The sequence below is a fragment of the Acomys minous genome (assembly GCF_964271855.1).
Source record: "Acomys minous genome assembly, chromosome: 1".
NCBI classification, from domain to species: domain Eukaryota; kingdom Metazoa; phylum Chordata; class Mammalia; order Rodentia; family Muridae; genus Acomys; species Acomys minous.
The window spans coordinates 36,474,867-36,490,704 of NC_140483.1; the positions used below are offsets into that span (position 1 = coordinate 36,474,867).

At 43.1% G+C, this 15,838-nt stretch overlaps 1 protein-coding gene across 6 annotated transcripts in view; it reads left to right on the top strand.

Annotated features, from left to right (window-relative positions):
- Window positions 1-15,838, top strand: part of AXDND1 (axonemal dynein light chain domain containing 1) — an 80,039-nt gene that overhangs the window by 59,223 nt on the left and 4,978 nt on the right. For all 6 annotated transcript variants that reach the window (XM_084772431.1, XM_084772428.1, XM_084772433.1 and 3 more), the window contains 5 exons: window positions 1,547-1,657; window positions 7,475-7,618; window positions 10,002-10,106; window positions 14,007-14,089; window positions 15,341-15,606. In XM_084772431.1, coding sequence (XP_084628557.1) covers window positions 1,547-1,657; window positions 7,475-7,618; window positions 10,002-10,106; window positions 14,007-14,089; window positions 15,341-15,606 — 709 coding nt within the window. The remainder of the gene's footprint in view (window positions 1-1,546; window positions 1,658-7,474; window positions 7,619-10,001; window positions 10,107-14,006; window positions 14,090-15,340; window positions 15,607-15,838) is intronic.

Sequence of the window (15,838 nt, forward strand, 5' to 3'; positions counted from 1 at the left end):
TTTCAATGGATTAACCCATCCATGAAGTTGGTAACCCTCATGATCTACCTCTCAATAGCTGTAGACCAAACAGCCAACTCAGGAGCCATCCAAGGGAACACTTCCTAAAAGCAACAAAAGTATTTTACTGTATGGACACACAAACGCACACACACACACACACACACACACACACACACGCACAATCTTCATTATTTTTATCACAAGTTTTGTAACCTAGTGGTAGAGGTCCTTAACATTTGTCTTTTTAAGGATGTACCAGGTCTTTTGTTTTTCTATGTGAGCTTTAGCTTATTGATCTCTTCAGAAGGTCTGATGAGTGTTTCATTCGAATTACATTTTAACTATTGATCAGTGGGTGGAGAATTGCCCCCGCCACAACCATCTTGTGTCTTTGGATCTGTTAATACAGTATATATCTTCATTCAAGTTTTATTTCATTGAAATTTTGTGATTTTCAGCATATAGTTCTTTTTCATCAAATTTATCCTTATTTTATTTTGGTGTTACTATAAGTATCCAGTATTTAATGCTGAGAATCAAATGAATACTTTATTGGTACTGATATATAGATATAGATATAGATATAGATATAGATATAGATATAGATATAATGTTTAGCAAAGAGTTTAGTATAGAACTAAAAACCATAAATAGGGTTTGCTATTTCTATTTGTTGTGTGACAGACTTTTCCTGAGGAGACACAATACAAACATGCCTATTTACTCCAGAAAGGGAGCCCACAACAGACCAAAGTAATAATTATACCAAAGTCCAGTTTAGTGTATTAGTGAGTTTTATTGGGGTTAATTGTAGGACTATGAATGAGCGGTTACTGACAGGAACAGAAATCACTCTAAGATGGCTACATCACCAAAGCCCACTCCAGCATGTGAGACAGCTCACAAAAGCTGGAAACCTAGGGCACACTGCACAGCCTGCAGGCAGGTCAACAGGTTGGAGAGTCCTTTCCAACTGGTGGCTCAGTTGGTCTGAGCCTTTTTCAGGCAGCTCAATTGATCTCTGCTGCTGGGCTTGTCTGAATGTAACTCTGGGCAGGAAGGGAAGGAGTCTAGTGAATCTGGTCAGTTTCAGGGACTTCCTAAAGGTGTTCTGAGTTGTTTATTTCCTGTGTTAAGGAGCTTCCCTGCGGCAGAATGAGAAGTTTCAATCTTAGAAAGAAAAAAAAACCTCTTACACAACACTACTGTTATTAGCAAACAGTCATGTTGACATGGTCAGTTACAAAATTTACTGGGACAGATCATTTAATTGTTAGTAAACCCATGAATCCTTCTGTATCTGGCTTTATGGTACATCACCACACTTTATCCTATTACAACCCAAATCATAAACCCTGCTGAGAGATAATGTGATTTAGGCCCACATTTGTAGTAAGGTACTTCTGTGCAAGCCTTTGACCTAGCTGGACAGAAGGAGTCGCAGTTAGAGGAACTGTGCTTAGCAGGCCAGTGGAAGTCAGTGAGTGAGTTGGTATAGTTTGCTCTTTTCCCTGAGTAGTAATTACGCTGTGTCTCTTCCCAGAGAGAATGTTATGACTGGATCAGCACATGTTCGTACCTCCTTTCTGATATCAAAGGCAGGAAAATACTGTTACTGACATACGAGGAAGCAGAGCAACTCCTTGGAGAAGAGGTATTTACCACACATGGTATCATTTGCTTTGTAAGGTCGTTAGTAAGGTCATATGGTCATATTCGGGTTCTACCTGCATCTCAAGGTACGTAAGTTGCAGCATCTTTTGAAGTTGCTGTTCTGCATCCTCACCATAGACGCTGCGAGAAGAGAATGTGTTTCTGATGCAGAACGTCAGCAGCTCCTCTTCCTCCCAAGAAAGAGATTCTTCCACACGGACAGTTTTAAAATACTTTAGCATTCTTTGTGTGTGTGGGGGGGCATATGTGTCTGTGCCTGTGGAGGCTGGAGTTACATACAGGCATGTACTGCCTGATAGGGATGCTGGGAACTGAACCTGGCTTCTCTGCAAGAGCAGCAAGCCCTCTTAGCTGTTGAACCATCTTTCCAGCCCATGCAACAGGTGACGTGCACCAGGTGATCTTGAATCTACCTTTTCTTCCTCTCTTTTTTCTTTCTCCTCTCCTCCCCTCTCCTCCCCCTTCTCCTCTTCTTTTCCCTCCCTCCCTCTCCCTCCTTCCCTCCCTCCATTATGAAACAGAGTCACACTTTGTATCTCCGGTTGGCCTTGAACTCACAGAGATCCCTTTGTCTCTGTCTCCTGAATGCTGGGATTAAAGGCATGAGCCACCATTTCCAGCTTGAATCTTAAGGAAAATGGCTTTCAGATAAGTTCTCAAGGAACTTCCTCAGACCCATCTGCTTCGGTATACACCCTTCCTCCAAGTGCTCACCAGGGTTTCGTCCTCTTTTCATCATTTAATCTGTGGAATATTTTTTTCTTGTGTATCTCTGATATCTTCCCAGTGGTTCCATCTAGCCTATCTGGAAATATATAACTTTACAAACATGGTAATTTCTCCCATTCTAAAAAATATGTTAATTTCTTTTTGCCTCATTTCTCTCTCTTCTTCCATCATAATCACTTTTTTAAATGGTGCTGATCTTACCTGGGTCCTAATGAATGCTGAACAAGCTCTGAGTCATAGCCCCTGGCCCACTGGGTCCTGTTAAAATTCTAAAGCTACTGTGAGTCATGAGAAACTGTGTTGCCTGCTCTAGAATGTTCAGTGTCCTATTTAACCTGGCTCCTCTTTAGCACTTGGCTCTGTTAACTGCTGATTCCTTTGGCAAACTCTCCTTACAGGATAAAATCCCCTGGATTGTATCCTCTTTGTGCCTACTTATCCTTGTTTTAGTCATCCACAGCTGTCTGTGTATGACATGTTGAGACTCTGTCATTACCCTTTCTACATGTCTACATAGTCTTGCATTCGTTGTTTCTTGTGTGTTGACATGGGGTCTCTTGTAGCCCAGATTGGCTTGAACTGTTTGGGATAGGTTGCTTTTGGCCTTTTGTTTTGGTTTTTGGTTTTTCGAGACAGGGTTTCTCTGTGTAGCCCTGGCTGTCCTGGACTCGCTTTGTAGACCAGGCTGGCCTTGAACTTACAGAGATCCATCTGCCTCTGCCTCCCAAGTGCTGGGATTGCAGGAGTGAGCCATCATACCTGGCTCATCCTGTGGTTCTGCCTGCCACCTACTTACCGATGATCCTAGACCAGTGCACACTGATTGTTCAATAAGTCACATAGTTCTTCAGTCTCTGGTAAATTCTGAAGATGTTTCTGTTGCTATGACAGCTATACCCCACAAATATGATCTGATGGCATGCCCCCTGGGTCTGAGAGGAAGATGTTTCTATATAAATATTCATAGGACTTTAAACATCACCTTTAAAGAAGTTATGCATCGTTAACAAAACTTTTTCTATGTTGACCAGATCTTAGTCAGAATTATTTCTCAGTTAGCTACTGAAAGATCTTATTGACACCATAACTCTTAAACTACAGTATAACTCTAGAAACCTGGTTAAGTAGCACAGTTATGACTGTGGTTACAAACTGAATCTAGGGCAAACAAGCACACAGAAACAGCTGGCTTTGGTGGCAAACATCTGTAATCCTTGGGAGGAAAAGGGAGGATGATTAGGAGTTCAAAGTCATCTTTGGTTACACAGCGAGTTCTAGGCCACCCTGTACTACAAAAGGCCTTCCTGTACCACAAAATGCCTTATACAAAATAAACAATAAACATAAAGGTTTTTAAGTTTGCATAATCATAGAGACATGAGTGCAGATGGGACCTTAGAGGTGATTTAACAGCCTTGCATGTATCTGACTCACAGAACCTTAAGGGAATATCCAGACTTGATCATGTGCCCAGGTTTGAATATCTTATGCCAGAGATGCTTTCAGAAAGATCTAGATATTTAATGGTGTGCTCTTGATAAGAAGTTGAGCACTGAACATTAGTTTTTCTACTAAGATAAGTGCACTGTGTCTCCTTGTATCTTTTCCTACCAACTGCTGATGATTCCTTTTGCTTTAATCCCCCTAATTCAATGCTTGAGTTAATATCTTTGACATACTATCCCAGTACTTGGCCATATTCAATCAAAGTCTATTTCTGGATTTCCTATTATTTTTCTTTGACCTATTATTCGTGAATCATTACCACAGTATTCTATTTTCTTTTGAAGATTTATCTCTATTTCTAAAATTATGCACACGTGTAAGTGCAGTGCCTGTGGAGTCCAGAAGAGGGTGCTGCATGCCCCGGAGCTGGAGTCACAGGCAGTTGCAAGCTGCCCAGCAGGGTGCTGCAACCTGACCCTGGGTTCTCTGATGATGGTTGCCATGATGGTTGCTCTTGAGCCTCACACTGCAATGGTTTATTGCTGATATCTTAGCACCCAAAAGAACTAGCCTTCCTCATGGATTTTTAAATTTTTTCAACATTTCTTGGCTTTTCTCATTTATTCTTTATGTAACTTTATAATCTAGCTCTAGAAAAAAATGATTTCTTAAAAACTAGGATAATTGCAGGGGGAGGGGGCTGGAGAGATGGCTCAGTGGTTAAGAGTGCCACCCGCTCTTCCAAAGATCCTGAGTTCAATTTCCAGCAACCACATGGTGGATAATAACCATCTGTAATGTGATATGATTCCCTCTTCTGGCCTGCAGGTGTGCCTGCAGCCAGAACATTGTATACATAATAATAAATTTAAAAAAAATTTTTAAAAAAAGGCTAGGATAATGTTAAATTTATATATTAGCTCAGAATAGGCAGCTTTCTAATGCTAAACTGTCCTGATCAAGAACATGGAGTATAACGTGTACTTTTAAATTTATAAATGTTGCTAAATAATTTGATCACCTTTGTTAAGTTTGTGTCTAAATATTTTATTTGATATTTCATACCTTTCGCATTTTAGTTTTACATGCTGTGTGAATTTGCTCTATTATTTAAATTTTTTCAATTGGTTTTCTTTTGAGTTGTCTAGATTTTTAATAATGTCATCTACAAAAAATAGATTTATGTTTTTCTATCAATTTTGATAACCTCTTTTTTTCCTTTGTTTTCTTGAGACAGGGTTTCTCTGTGTAGGTAGTTCTGGCGGTCCTGGAACTGTTTCTGTAGACCAGGTTGGTCTTGAACTCAGAGATCTGCCTGCCTCTGCCTCCTGAATGCTAGGATTAAAGGCATGTGTCGCTACTATCCAGCTCAATTTTGATAATTTCTAATGGCTTTTTAATTGTTAAATTATCTTGACTTCTTCATATTCAAGTTAAATAACAAAGATAGAAAACAGACTTTTTCCTTTTTTAAAAAAAGATTTATTTATTTATTTATTTATTATGTATACAGTGCTTTGTCTGCATGTGCACCTGCAGGCCAGAAGGGGGCATCAGATATCATTATAGATGGTTGTGAGCCACCATGTGGTTGCTGGGAATTGAACTCAGGACCTCTGGAAGAGCAGTCCATGCTCTTAACCTCTGAGCCATCTCTCTAGCCCGACTTTTTGCTTTTTAAAAGATGTGGTGTACACGTGTGTATGTGTGGGTATGCATGAGGCGGGTGAGGGGGTGCACACATGTGTACGTGTGGGTATGCGTGAGGTGGGGGGTGAGGGGTGCACATGTATATACATGTGAGTATGTGTGAGGCAGGGCGTGAGGCGGTGTACACATGTGTATGTGTGGGTATGCGTGACGAGGGTAAGGGAGGTGCACACGTGTATACATGTGGGTATTTGTGAGGAGGGAGGGGTGGGGGTGCATTCATGCAGGTAGCTTCTGAAGGCCGGAAAAGGGCACTGGAATCTGGAGCTGGGGTACAGGCAGTTGTGAGCTGCCTGAACTGGCTGCTGAGACCAGAATGACAAGTGTTGCCAGGTGGTGGCGCACGCCTCTAATCCCAGCACTTGGGCGGCAGAGGCAGGTAGATCCGCTGTGAGTTCTGTGAGTTCGAGGCCAGCCTGGTCTACAAAGCAAGTCTAGGACAGCCAGGGCTACACAGAGAAACCCTGTCTCGAAAAACCTTTTAAGATCTCCTTTCTGTCTTTGGCATTTCTGCGCCCTCTGATATGTAGGGACTTTTTTTTTGGTTGGTATTTAAATAGGCCCCTTTCAGGCATTGGACACTGTTAACCCCTTTTCTCTCTGTGCTCTCAGTGGCTCTCAGACTTCTGGGGCTACTTTTGGGATCCTTTTTCTTCTCTACAGCTTTATCTAACTAGTTTCTGCCTTAAGTTCTTGTGCCACTCCACACGTTTATGTGGAAATGGGATTTATTTTCTTAGCTTTAACTAACTGCATATACCTGTTAAATATTTAGCCCTGATGGACTCTAGACTCCGGCTGCATATGTTTACGCTTAGCCATCCCCATGGAGCCTAGAACACACACAGCCCAACAAACACTCCTGTCACTCCCAAACCTGCTTCCTCTGTCCTGTCCATTCTCTCTGAGTAGCATCACCTTCCACTAGCAGCATAAACCATCAGCTATGTGCCACCCAAGATGTACCTGTTCCCTAACCATTTTGTTTCCATCTATAGGTCAGTAAGGATCCCTTCTTCAGTATCTCCGGGTCACCTTTCTCTTTACTACTGCAGACACTGTATTCACTCTCTCCTTGGACTCCTTCCTGCCTTCCTTTTTTTTTTTTTTTCTTTTTCTGACTTTTCCTATTGTGAAAACAATTGCTTTAGAATTTATATCAGATCAACAAAAACCAAAATCTTTTGCTGCCTTTTGGATGTTTTTGTCACCTTTTAGACACAGTCTGGTCCCTTAACGTGACGGCCGAATCCTGTGTTAAGGTTGTGTCTCTTGGGTCCATTTGCCTCAAAGGTTCTGTCTTAAGGAGCCACTTTCTTCTCAGAACCCCTCTGTACCCTCTTTCCTCTTTTCATACTACAAGAAAAAGGACTCCACAGTTAGTGCCTCCTTGACCAGCCTTCTGCCACCCCTGTCTACTACATACTGTAGGTTGGATGTTTCCAACTCATGCTACATCCTAAGACTGTGCTGTCTGCAAAATGGTGAGCTTTATAAGGACAGGAACCACTCTTACCATTATTCGCATTCTTTTTTTGATTGTGAGACTAGCCTTTTTTTTAAATAGCTGAGTCATCTTTCCAGCCCTGTGTTCTTTTTTTAAACAGCCCATTGTTATTTTAATTATTCATATGTGTATAGGTTTGTGCACATGAGTGCAGGTATCTGAAGAGGCTGTCAGATCTCACTAGAGCTGTTGTTCTAGGTGATTCTGAGCTGCCTGATATAGGTGTTGGGAGAAGTATGTGCTGTTAACCACTGAGCCATCTCCTTACCCCTCCACCCCCGTTCGTGTTCTTATTGATAGCAAAATACTTGGTTGTAGGATTAGTGCTTGTTTACTATGAAATTGTTAATATATATATAATATGTATTATATATATTACATTTATAATGCTGTTACATTGCACAGGAAGCTACAAAAATTTATTTTGACTCAGAAAAACCTTTTATTGGTGATGATGATGATGATGAAATTGTGGTTAAGAAATCTGAGAGTCAAGAAGAGGAGAATGAGGCAGCAGCAGAAGCAGCAGAAGACGTAGTAACCGAGCAGGTAAGATTATATGCTGGGCATGGTGACAAGCGCCTATAATCTCAGCTATCTGGGAGGCTGACACAGGGCTCATTTGAGCCTAGGAGCTTAAGACTGGGCAATACAGTAAGAATAAAACAAACAACAACAAACCAAGAAGACAAATAAAAATGATGTGTAATTATTTAGGAGTAGTTTCCCTCTTTTCAAAGATTAAAGTGATAACACACAGAAGGGGGAAGTTGGTCTCTTGGAGTGAACGCTTCAGCCTCCCGCCTTCCCCATCCAGATGCAGCCGCACTGCAGGTATTAATTACAGTCACCCAAGTGTGTCCCGTTCGCTTCATTCTTTCCCCTCTCACTACTGGCAGCACAGCCCACCCGCACCCCGCTGCTGTTTCTTTTTACCTTCATTGCTAGGGTTTCCAAAAGGAAGTTTAACTTCCCTGTGCCTCTGCTTCAGCTCCCTGCTGTGCTGCCCTCTCCTTCTCCCAACCTCTAGCTTTTCTCATCTTACTCCAAGTCTCTCTATTCCTGCTGAGGAATTTGTAGCAGTGAAAACTCACCCTGGACATGAGAGTAGTGATAACAATACAATAACAGCTACCAGTGACTGAGTTAGATTATGAGTTTTGTGCCGTGTGTGCTGCCTAGTATAACAATTTAGGGCACATATCACCTCATTTATAGATAGGAGGTTTAAGCTCCTAAAGGTTGACAGACCTACCTAAAGCCATATGGTTTCAAGTGGCAGAATCAGCACTCAAAGCCAGACAGTTATGGCAGAAGAGCCCTCCTAGACTGGCTGCCACGGTCCCTGGCTTAGAGCCCATGCTTGCCCAGTGCTCTCCATCTTTCTTGATTTATGTCCCTGCACACGGAGTAAGTGTTTCCGTAGGAGCTGGCATGATGGCTGTCAACCTGAGTTCTATCCCCAGAATGTAAAGATGGAAGGAAAGAATTGACTCCACAAAAAAAAAAGTTGTCTTCATTCGCTTGTGAATGCACATCCTCCACACTAATAATATTAAAAGTAAAAAAAAAATATTTCTTTGACCTCAGACTCTATTATTCTAGGTCTTATATTCAAAATAAAGGCAGGAGGACAGAACAGAATTAGGCACAACACCCAGACCTCTGTTTTCAAGCATTTTCTGTTTTATTTTTAGCAAAGTTTTTGTGTATGGAAGATCAAATACTTTCCCATTTGTTTACAGAGTACATTAAAGCCATCACCATCTTTGAGCTTACCCAAGGCCATTCCTTTCTATTTCACAAGTACCTATTCAATCTTCAATTTTTTTTCCTGTGAGCAGGACCCCCATGTGTGTGTGCACACAGCCCTTAGAGCACACCTTTATGCTAACAGCCATTGCATGACACGATTTTCATCTTATCTGCTTTTCCTGCTGTTTTGAGTTCCTGTATTAGTCAGGGTTCTCTAGAGGAACAAAATTTATAGGATGAACATATATTCATTTGACTGTATATTTATAAATACATGTTCATAACCATATATATTCTCTCTATATATATGTATACATATATGTATATATATACATATATACAAAATATTAGGGAGTCATAGATATGGCTCTTATTTTTCCATCTTGACTTTATTTAAAAACTCATTCTCTTTCTTCCCTGTGTCTCTGTGGAAAGCTCATTTTATGGCCATGGTAGACATAAGCAGCTCTTGACTGGCTTCTAGCCCTCTGCAGAACACCATTACTTTAGGTGTCTATGGATAGGCTACCTTCTACCAATCTCCTGAAATGTGGTGCTACATTTTATGTGTATGTTCGTGTGTGTGTGTGTGTGTGTGTGTGTGTGTGTGTGTGTGTGTGTCCAGTAGTTGTTCAGTCATGTTTCAGCTGATCTTCAGTATATGCTGGACTCCTAAGAGTGGACTTGCCAGCAAGAGTGGCTGCCAGCAAGCAAAGAGAGAAGCTTCCTTCTTCTATGGCTGGCTGCCTATATAAAGGGCATGCCAGTCTATATAAAGGGCCTATTTAGGTGTGACCCAGATTACAGGTGGATCTTTCCACCTCAACAGATATGGATTAAAACTGGGTCTTCCCAGTTCAAATGATTTAATTAAGAAATATCCATCACAGGTGTATCCAGCTGTTTCAGTATTAGTCAATTCCAGATACAGTCAAGTTGACAGCCAAGAATAGCCATCACACTTTTAGGGTCTGGAATGAACCTCTTTGTTTTACTCATAATTGTCTCCTCTTGTGCCCGCTCCTCCATCCCCATCCTTGTCAGTGTTTGGAGCAAACACTGTCTGCTGGGTGGAGACAAATGGGAGGCTGGAGTTTCGGCCAGGGCTCTGGCGACTTGCTGTGCTGTATGTCACACGCTGGCTGGCTCACGGGTCCTTGGTTTTTCTGTGCTCTAGAAACCTTCGACATCTACAGACAATGAAAAAACCGTTAGATACATTTGGAAAGATGAAAATATTCATTGCAAACCTCTGTTTGAAGAAGAGATATTTTCATCCTGGGTATGTAACTAAAACCCAACTAGGAAATTTAAAACTACTTAGCATTCTTTGAAAAACAATATGGGTCTAATGTAGCTTTCAGTTTCTTTCAGCGGACTCCTGGTTAATGTATTTTGCAGATTTTTTTTCTCTTTCAGAACTGTCTTTAAAAGACTTATTTTTCCATTTTGACTTTACAAAACAAAACGTTCTCATTCTCTCTCTTCTCTGTGTCTCCATAGAAGGTTCATTTTAGGACCATGGTAGACATAAGCAGTTCTTGATTAGCTTTAAAATATTATTTATTTTTATCTCATGTACATTGGTGTTTTGCTTGCATGTATGTCTGTGTAAGGAAATGAGATACAGTTTTGAGTTGCCATGTGAGCGCTGGGAATTGAACCCAGGTCCTCATGTGTCATTCTGTGCCTGCTTCCCTCCTAATAGCCAGGCTTGTTGCACACAGAGCTGGATCAGAGGAGTGAAACTTAGCTGGGGGGCGGGGATGGGTGCGATGCAGAACCTGGGCCAACAGTGAGTGCACAACAAACAGCCTACTCAGGAGACAGTGTCAGTGAGACAGCTCATTTAATTGGGGGGGGGGACAAAGACTATTTAAACCTTTGGGGAGTGGGTAGAGGCTTTTGGGGTGAGTGTACATCATTGGCCAGCCCCCAAGGTGCTGGAAATGCCTTGTTTGCATGAAGAGGAATTCCAGGTGCTTGCTGGCTATAATCTTAAGAGAGGACGTTTAACCTGTAACCTGGTCACCAGGCTATGTGACCACCTCAATGGTGGCAGAGGTGGAGGCCATAAGGCTACATGTGCTGAGACCTGCAAGCCTAGGACAGGGATGGAGCAGTCCTACTCTTGCCTGTATAAAGATGAGGTTCTCAGGGTTTGGACATGCCTTGACCTCGCTCTTGCTCCCCAGCCCCACGCTCTTCCCTGGCCTCTGGCTCTCTGCAGAACACCACCACTTTAGGAGTCTATGGTGGACTACATTCCATCAATGTTGTGAAATTTGGTGCTACACTCTATCTGTATGTTTCATAATGTGTAATTTTCTGGGTTAAGGAAAGGAATCAATTTATACCACCAAACTGCCCAATCAAAACATTGGGAGACTTTCAATTGTTAGGCAGTGTGATTCTTTAGACTGGGTGGTTGCCTGTGGCAGCGAGGTGCTATGTCAGCATAGTGGTGGATGGCAGCTCGAGCACTTAGGTAGAGGTCAGCCCGGAGTAGAGGTGTTTGCAGTGAGTTTATCTCAGGACATTATAGACAATAAAACTCATCAGCGGTAGAAAGAACACATAAGTCATGTCGGGCCAGTTGGGGTGAAGAGAGTACATGGGGGATCATAAGCACATGTTCTCAAAGTGGAGCCCTGTGAGAAGTTTAAATTAATGCGCTGTCTCATTCATTACAACTCTGAGGCAAGGGCAGGGCGTGGTGGCGCATGCCTTTAGTCCCAGCACTCAGGAGGCAGAGGCAGGTGAATCGCTCTGAGTTTGAGGCCAGCCTGGTCTACAAAGCGAGTCTAGGACAGCCAAGGCTACACAGAGAAACCCTGTCTCAAAAAACAAAAACAAAAACAAAACAAAACAAACAAACAAACCTCCCCTCCCTCAAAAAAAGATCTGTCTGCCAGTCCCGGGCAAAGCTGTTTTCTTCATTGAACTTGTTTTCCTCAAGTAAAAACCCTGCTGTTTTGTCCAGAGGAGACACTGGGATCGGGCTGTGGAGACAGGCAGGAAGCAGAGGGAGCTAGAAGCCTGTAGCCTGGGGGGTGGGAGGCAAAACTGAAGAGCATTGGTATGGGGCCCACTGCTCTGGGTGCCAGCTGTGTTAGTGCGCTTTCTATGCCATGGAATGGTGTCTGAGAAGGCCAGCCAAGAGGAAGAAGGATTTAGTTTGCTCCTGGTTTCAGCCCACCATCCCCTGGCTCCAATGTGTCAGTGTTGTAGTGAGCAAAACAGTTTGGCAAGAGCATGCAGTAGGGCAGGGCTGCCCTCTTCAGTGGCAGGAGATGGGAGAGGGGGAGGGGAGGACAGGGAGAGGGAGAGAAGGAAGAGAGGAGAAGTGGGAGAGAAAGAAAAGGAGGGAAGAAGGGAGGGAAGGGGAGGGGAGGAAAAAAGGCCCAAAAATACCTTTCAAGGACATCACAAGTAACCCAGCTCCTAAAATCTCCACAAAGTCCCATACTGCTACCAGCTGAGAACCAGGCCTTTAGCATATGGCCTTCGGGACATTTCTGAGCCACTAAGCTGTACTGACTTGCCTCTCCTCTGTGAGGAAGGTTACTCTTGCCTCCAGGAATGGCTTGGTTTTATTACCTCTGAAAGCTTTCAGCATAGCAGCATGTTGGGTCCCTCTCTGGATCATAACAATTCCAACATCTCATTAGAGAGCTAACTGCCCAACTCTGAGATTTCAGACCAACTGGTGAAGCTACGGACTGTTTAAGTTCAGCAGTCACCACGAGAGAGCTGCTGTGTCTTAATGTGAGTGCTCTGATGTATGACAGGGTTGCCTGGCGCTCAGCTCCCCTAGCCAGCAAGCAACACACTAGAAACAGGCGACATAAGGGTCATCTTAAGTTCTTGGGTCCTGACTGTCCATAAAGAATCCTAGGCACGAGGGCTGAAGAGATGGCTCAGAGGTTAAGAGCACTGCTCTTCTAGAGGTCCTGAGTTCAGTTTCCAGCAGTCATATGGTGGCTCACAACCATCTATAATGTGATCTGATGCCCTCTTCTGGCCTGCAGGTGTACATGCAGACAGCACTGTATACATAATAATAACTAAATCTTAAAAAGAAAAAAAAAAAAGAATCCTAGGCATAGCACAGGTTTTCTGGATCATTTGGGAATACCCTTGAGAAGGCAACCAGGAGACAGATTTGGGCTCTGCGGTATTTTTCAACTCAAGATAGGCATTCTGTACTTGCTAGTCATTTGTCTGCTTTTTTATACCATAATACTATATACTCCAGGTATAGAGATTAAAAGCAATGATTAATTTATCCATCTTATAACAACAATAGGAAAGGGCCCTTAAAATATAAAAGTGTGTCCAAAGCAGATAGGGCACAAAATCTGGCAGTTTGGTGCTAAGAACTGTGTCTATAGGCACAGGGCCTGGATCCAAACCTTTTCAGGGCACTTCCAGGCTAGAGACGTTAGTCCAGGCTAATGTCCCTAGGAAATCTGGGAAGATTGAGCCCCACATGCCGAAGGTAGACGGTCTCAGGAAGAGACTGGCTTTAAGCTACAGTGTGTGAGCCTAGGCCAAGAGACTCCAAATACATGTCTACGAGCTGTGCCACCATGTTTGTCTCTGCCACACCCTCAGGGGAAAGAGTGAATGCCAGAAGGAGGTCCTGAGTACAAATGGCATTCCAGGCAGTAGCTGTGACTGCTTTGTGGCACCTAAACCAGTGCACAGACCCTACCCAACATTTTCTCTGCCTGGCAAGAATTACACTTTTAAGCAATTATGACATTCCCTAAAGAATGTAAAAATCTTACTGGATTTTGCAATGCTGTGTAGGAAGTGAAATTATTAGCAGTGGGTTATTAGGAATTAACTGTGAATGGTTTCCTTTCTTTAACCTAATTCATCAGAGAAACATGTTTACCCTTCTTACTTTTACAGTGTTTAAGCTTTCCCTTTGTTACTGTTTCTCCTGCCCTCCCCTACACCACTGTCTCTCATGTCTTCCTGTAGTATCTACTTGGAATCTGCTGTGCTATTTGACCTCAGGCAGTGTCTGTGGACTTTTTGGTATCAGGGTTGTGAGTAATCATCTACTGGATAAATATGGGCACTAGAAAAGAATATTCTAGACAGTTGCTGAAGATGTAGACTATTATCTGTTGGGACTCTCAGCTCAGTCACCTCATGTTTTCTTTGTCAGAGAGAACTAGCTATAAAAGGTGAATTGGACCCAAAGTATGTGGAAGCAATGACTGTGATCGGACGCATGCAGGAGAAGCTGGTGTAAGTACAGGAACAGCGATGGTAAGAGGATAAAGACCGCTGGCCTCGAGCTGGCCTGCGCAACCCACGCTTCTTAGCTGGCCTCGAGCTGGCCTGCGCAATCCATGCTTCTTAGCTGACCCGGTCCTGCTTGTTTTGATGTCACTAGTGGGATAAATACCCGAAAGTCTTTGGCTAGAGGCAGTGAACTGCACTGTTGTGTGTGGTAAGGATACCTTCCTTAGCCCACAGTGGAGATGGCCGCTGGTGTGGAGAGTTGCAGTGTGTACACATGTCAGGATGGGTATGAGGAACCATCCAAGGCAGTGTATGTGGGAGACGACTTGAGGAAAAGAATGCAACTGGAGAAAGCATTGTACTTCAGAAAGAATGTTATATCACCCAGAGTTGCGAGGACAAGACAGTCAAGATGGCTGACAAATCTGAGACGAATCTGCCATACAGATATGACATATACCCTACATTTAATGTTTTATGTGCATGTATGTGTGTATCTGTGTGTATGCCTGTGTGTATTTGTGTCTATGTATGTGTGTGTATGTTTATGTCTGTGTATGTGTGTCTATGTAGTGTGTATGTGTCTATGCATGTGTGTCTGTGTGTCAATGTATGTGTGTATGTGCTTACATGTGTATGTGTGTATGCATGTTTGTGTGTGCATGTGTATATGTCTGTGTATGTTTGTGTGTTGCATGTGGAGGTGAAGGGACAGCTTCCCGAAGTCAGTTCTCTTTTTCTGCTAAGTGGGTCCAGGAGATGGACTCAGGTCGTCAGGCATGGCAGCCAGTGCTTTTACTTACAGAGCCCTGTCACCAGCGCCAAGTGAGCTCTCGTAAGTACAAAGCGTGTCTCAAACTGGTTTTCTTGATTGTAAATTCTGGCTTAGAGGTGTTAGAGAAGAAATGATGTTACAGGGGTTAGTTGCTGCGTTCTACCAGTTTTGTGACGCTACCATGAGCTACTGGTGGGCATTCTCTGCCTGCTGATGGGGAATTTCAAATACACCAAAGTCTGACCTCACTAAGAAATGAGAACTAAGTTGTTCTCTAAGTGACAGTGTCACTGAGCTGTCACCTGGAGCAGCCCCTGGGCCTCCCATTATCCATCACTGCTGAGCCCCCTGCTTCCCACGCTGGCGCCCTTCAGATAGGTTCGTCTTCTCTCCTGGCAGTTTTCACGTGAGTTGCTGTATGAAGGAAGTGTACATTTCACCCCTGTCTGTTCTGTTCCCCTGGGCTTTGTCAACACCAGAGAGATTGACAACAGAGCCAGAAAGGCAGAGGAGAAGTTTGATGAGGCAAACGAGAAGCTGCATTACACCCTCATAAGAAACAGGGACCTGGAGAAGGAACTAGAAGAAATGGCCAAGAAAGTCAAAGGCGACTCACGGGTAAGGGTACGAAGTGCCAAGGAGGACGAGGATGAGGACGAGGATGAGGAAGACTATGAAAAAGACGGGGGCCAAGACAGGGAAGGAAGTAGACATGAGAAAAAGTCCTCGAAACATGCAAAGAAAGGTGAGATTTGCTTTTCCTTTTATGAAGAAAACTTGGCTGCACTAGAGATATTTTAAAAGAGCATGAGTATTTTGCATTCATTCCTTTATTGTGGGGAAGCTCCAATTGTACATAATACATGTGTGTTCATTCCATGTGTGCATGTATGCATGCGCATGTGCACACACACACTAATAAAGTTTTAAAAGATAAAAGGAGATTGATAGAGGACCACACCTGTATCAGGCTCTGG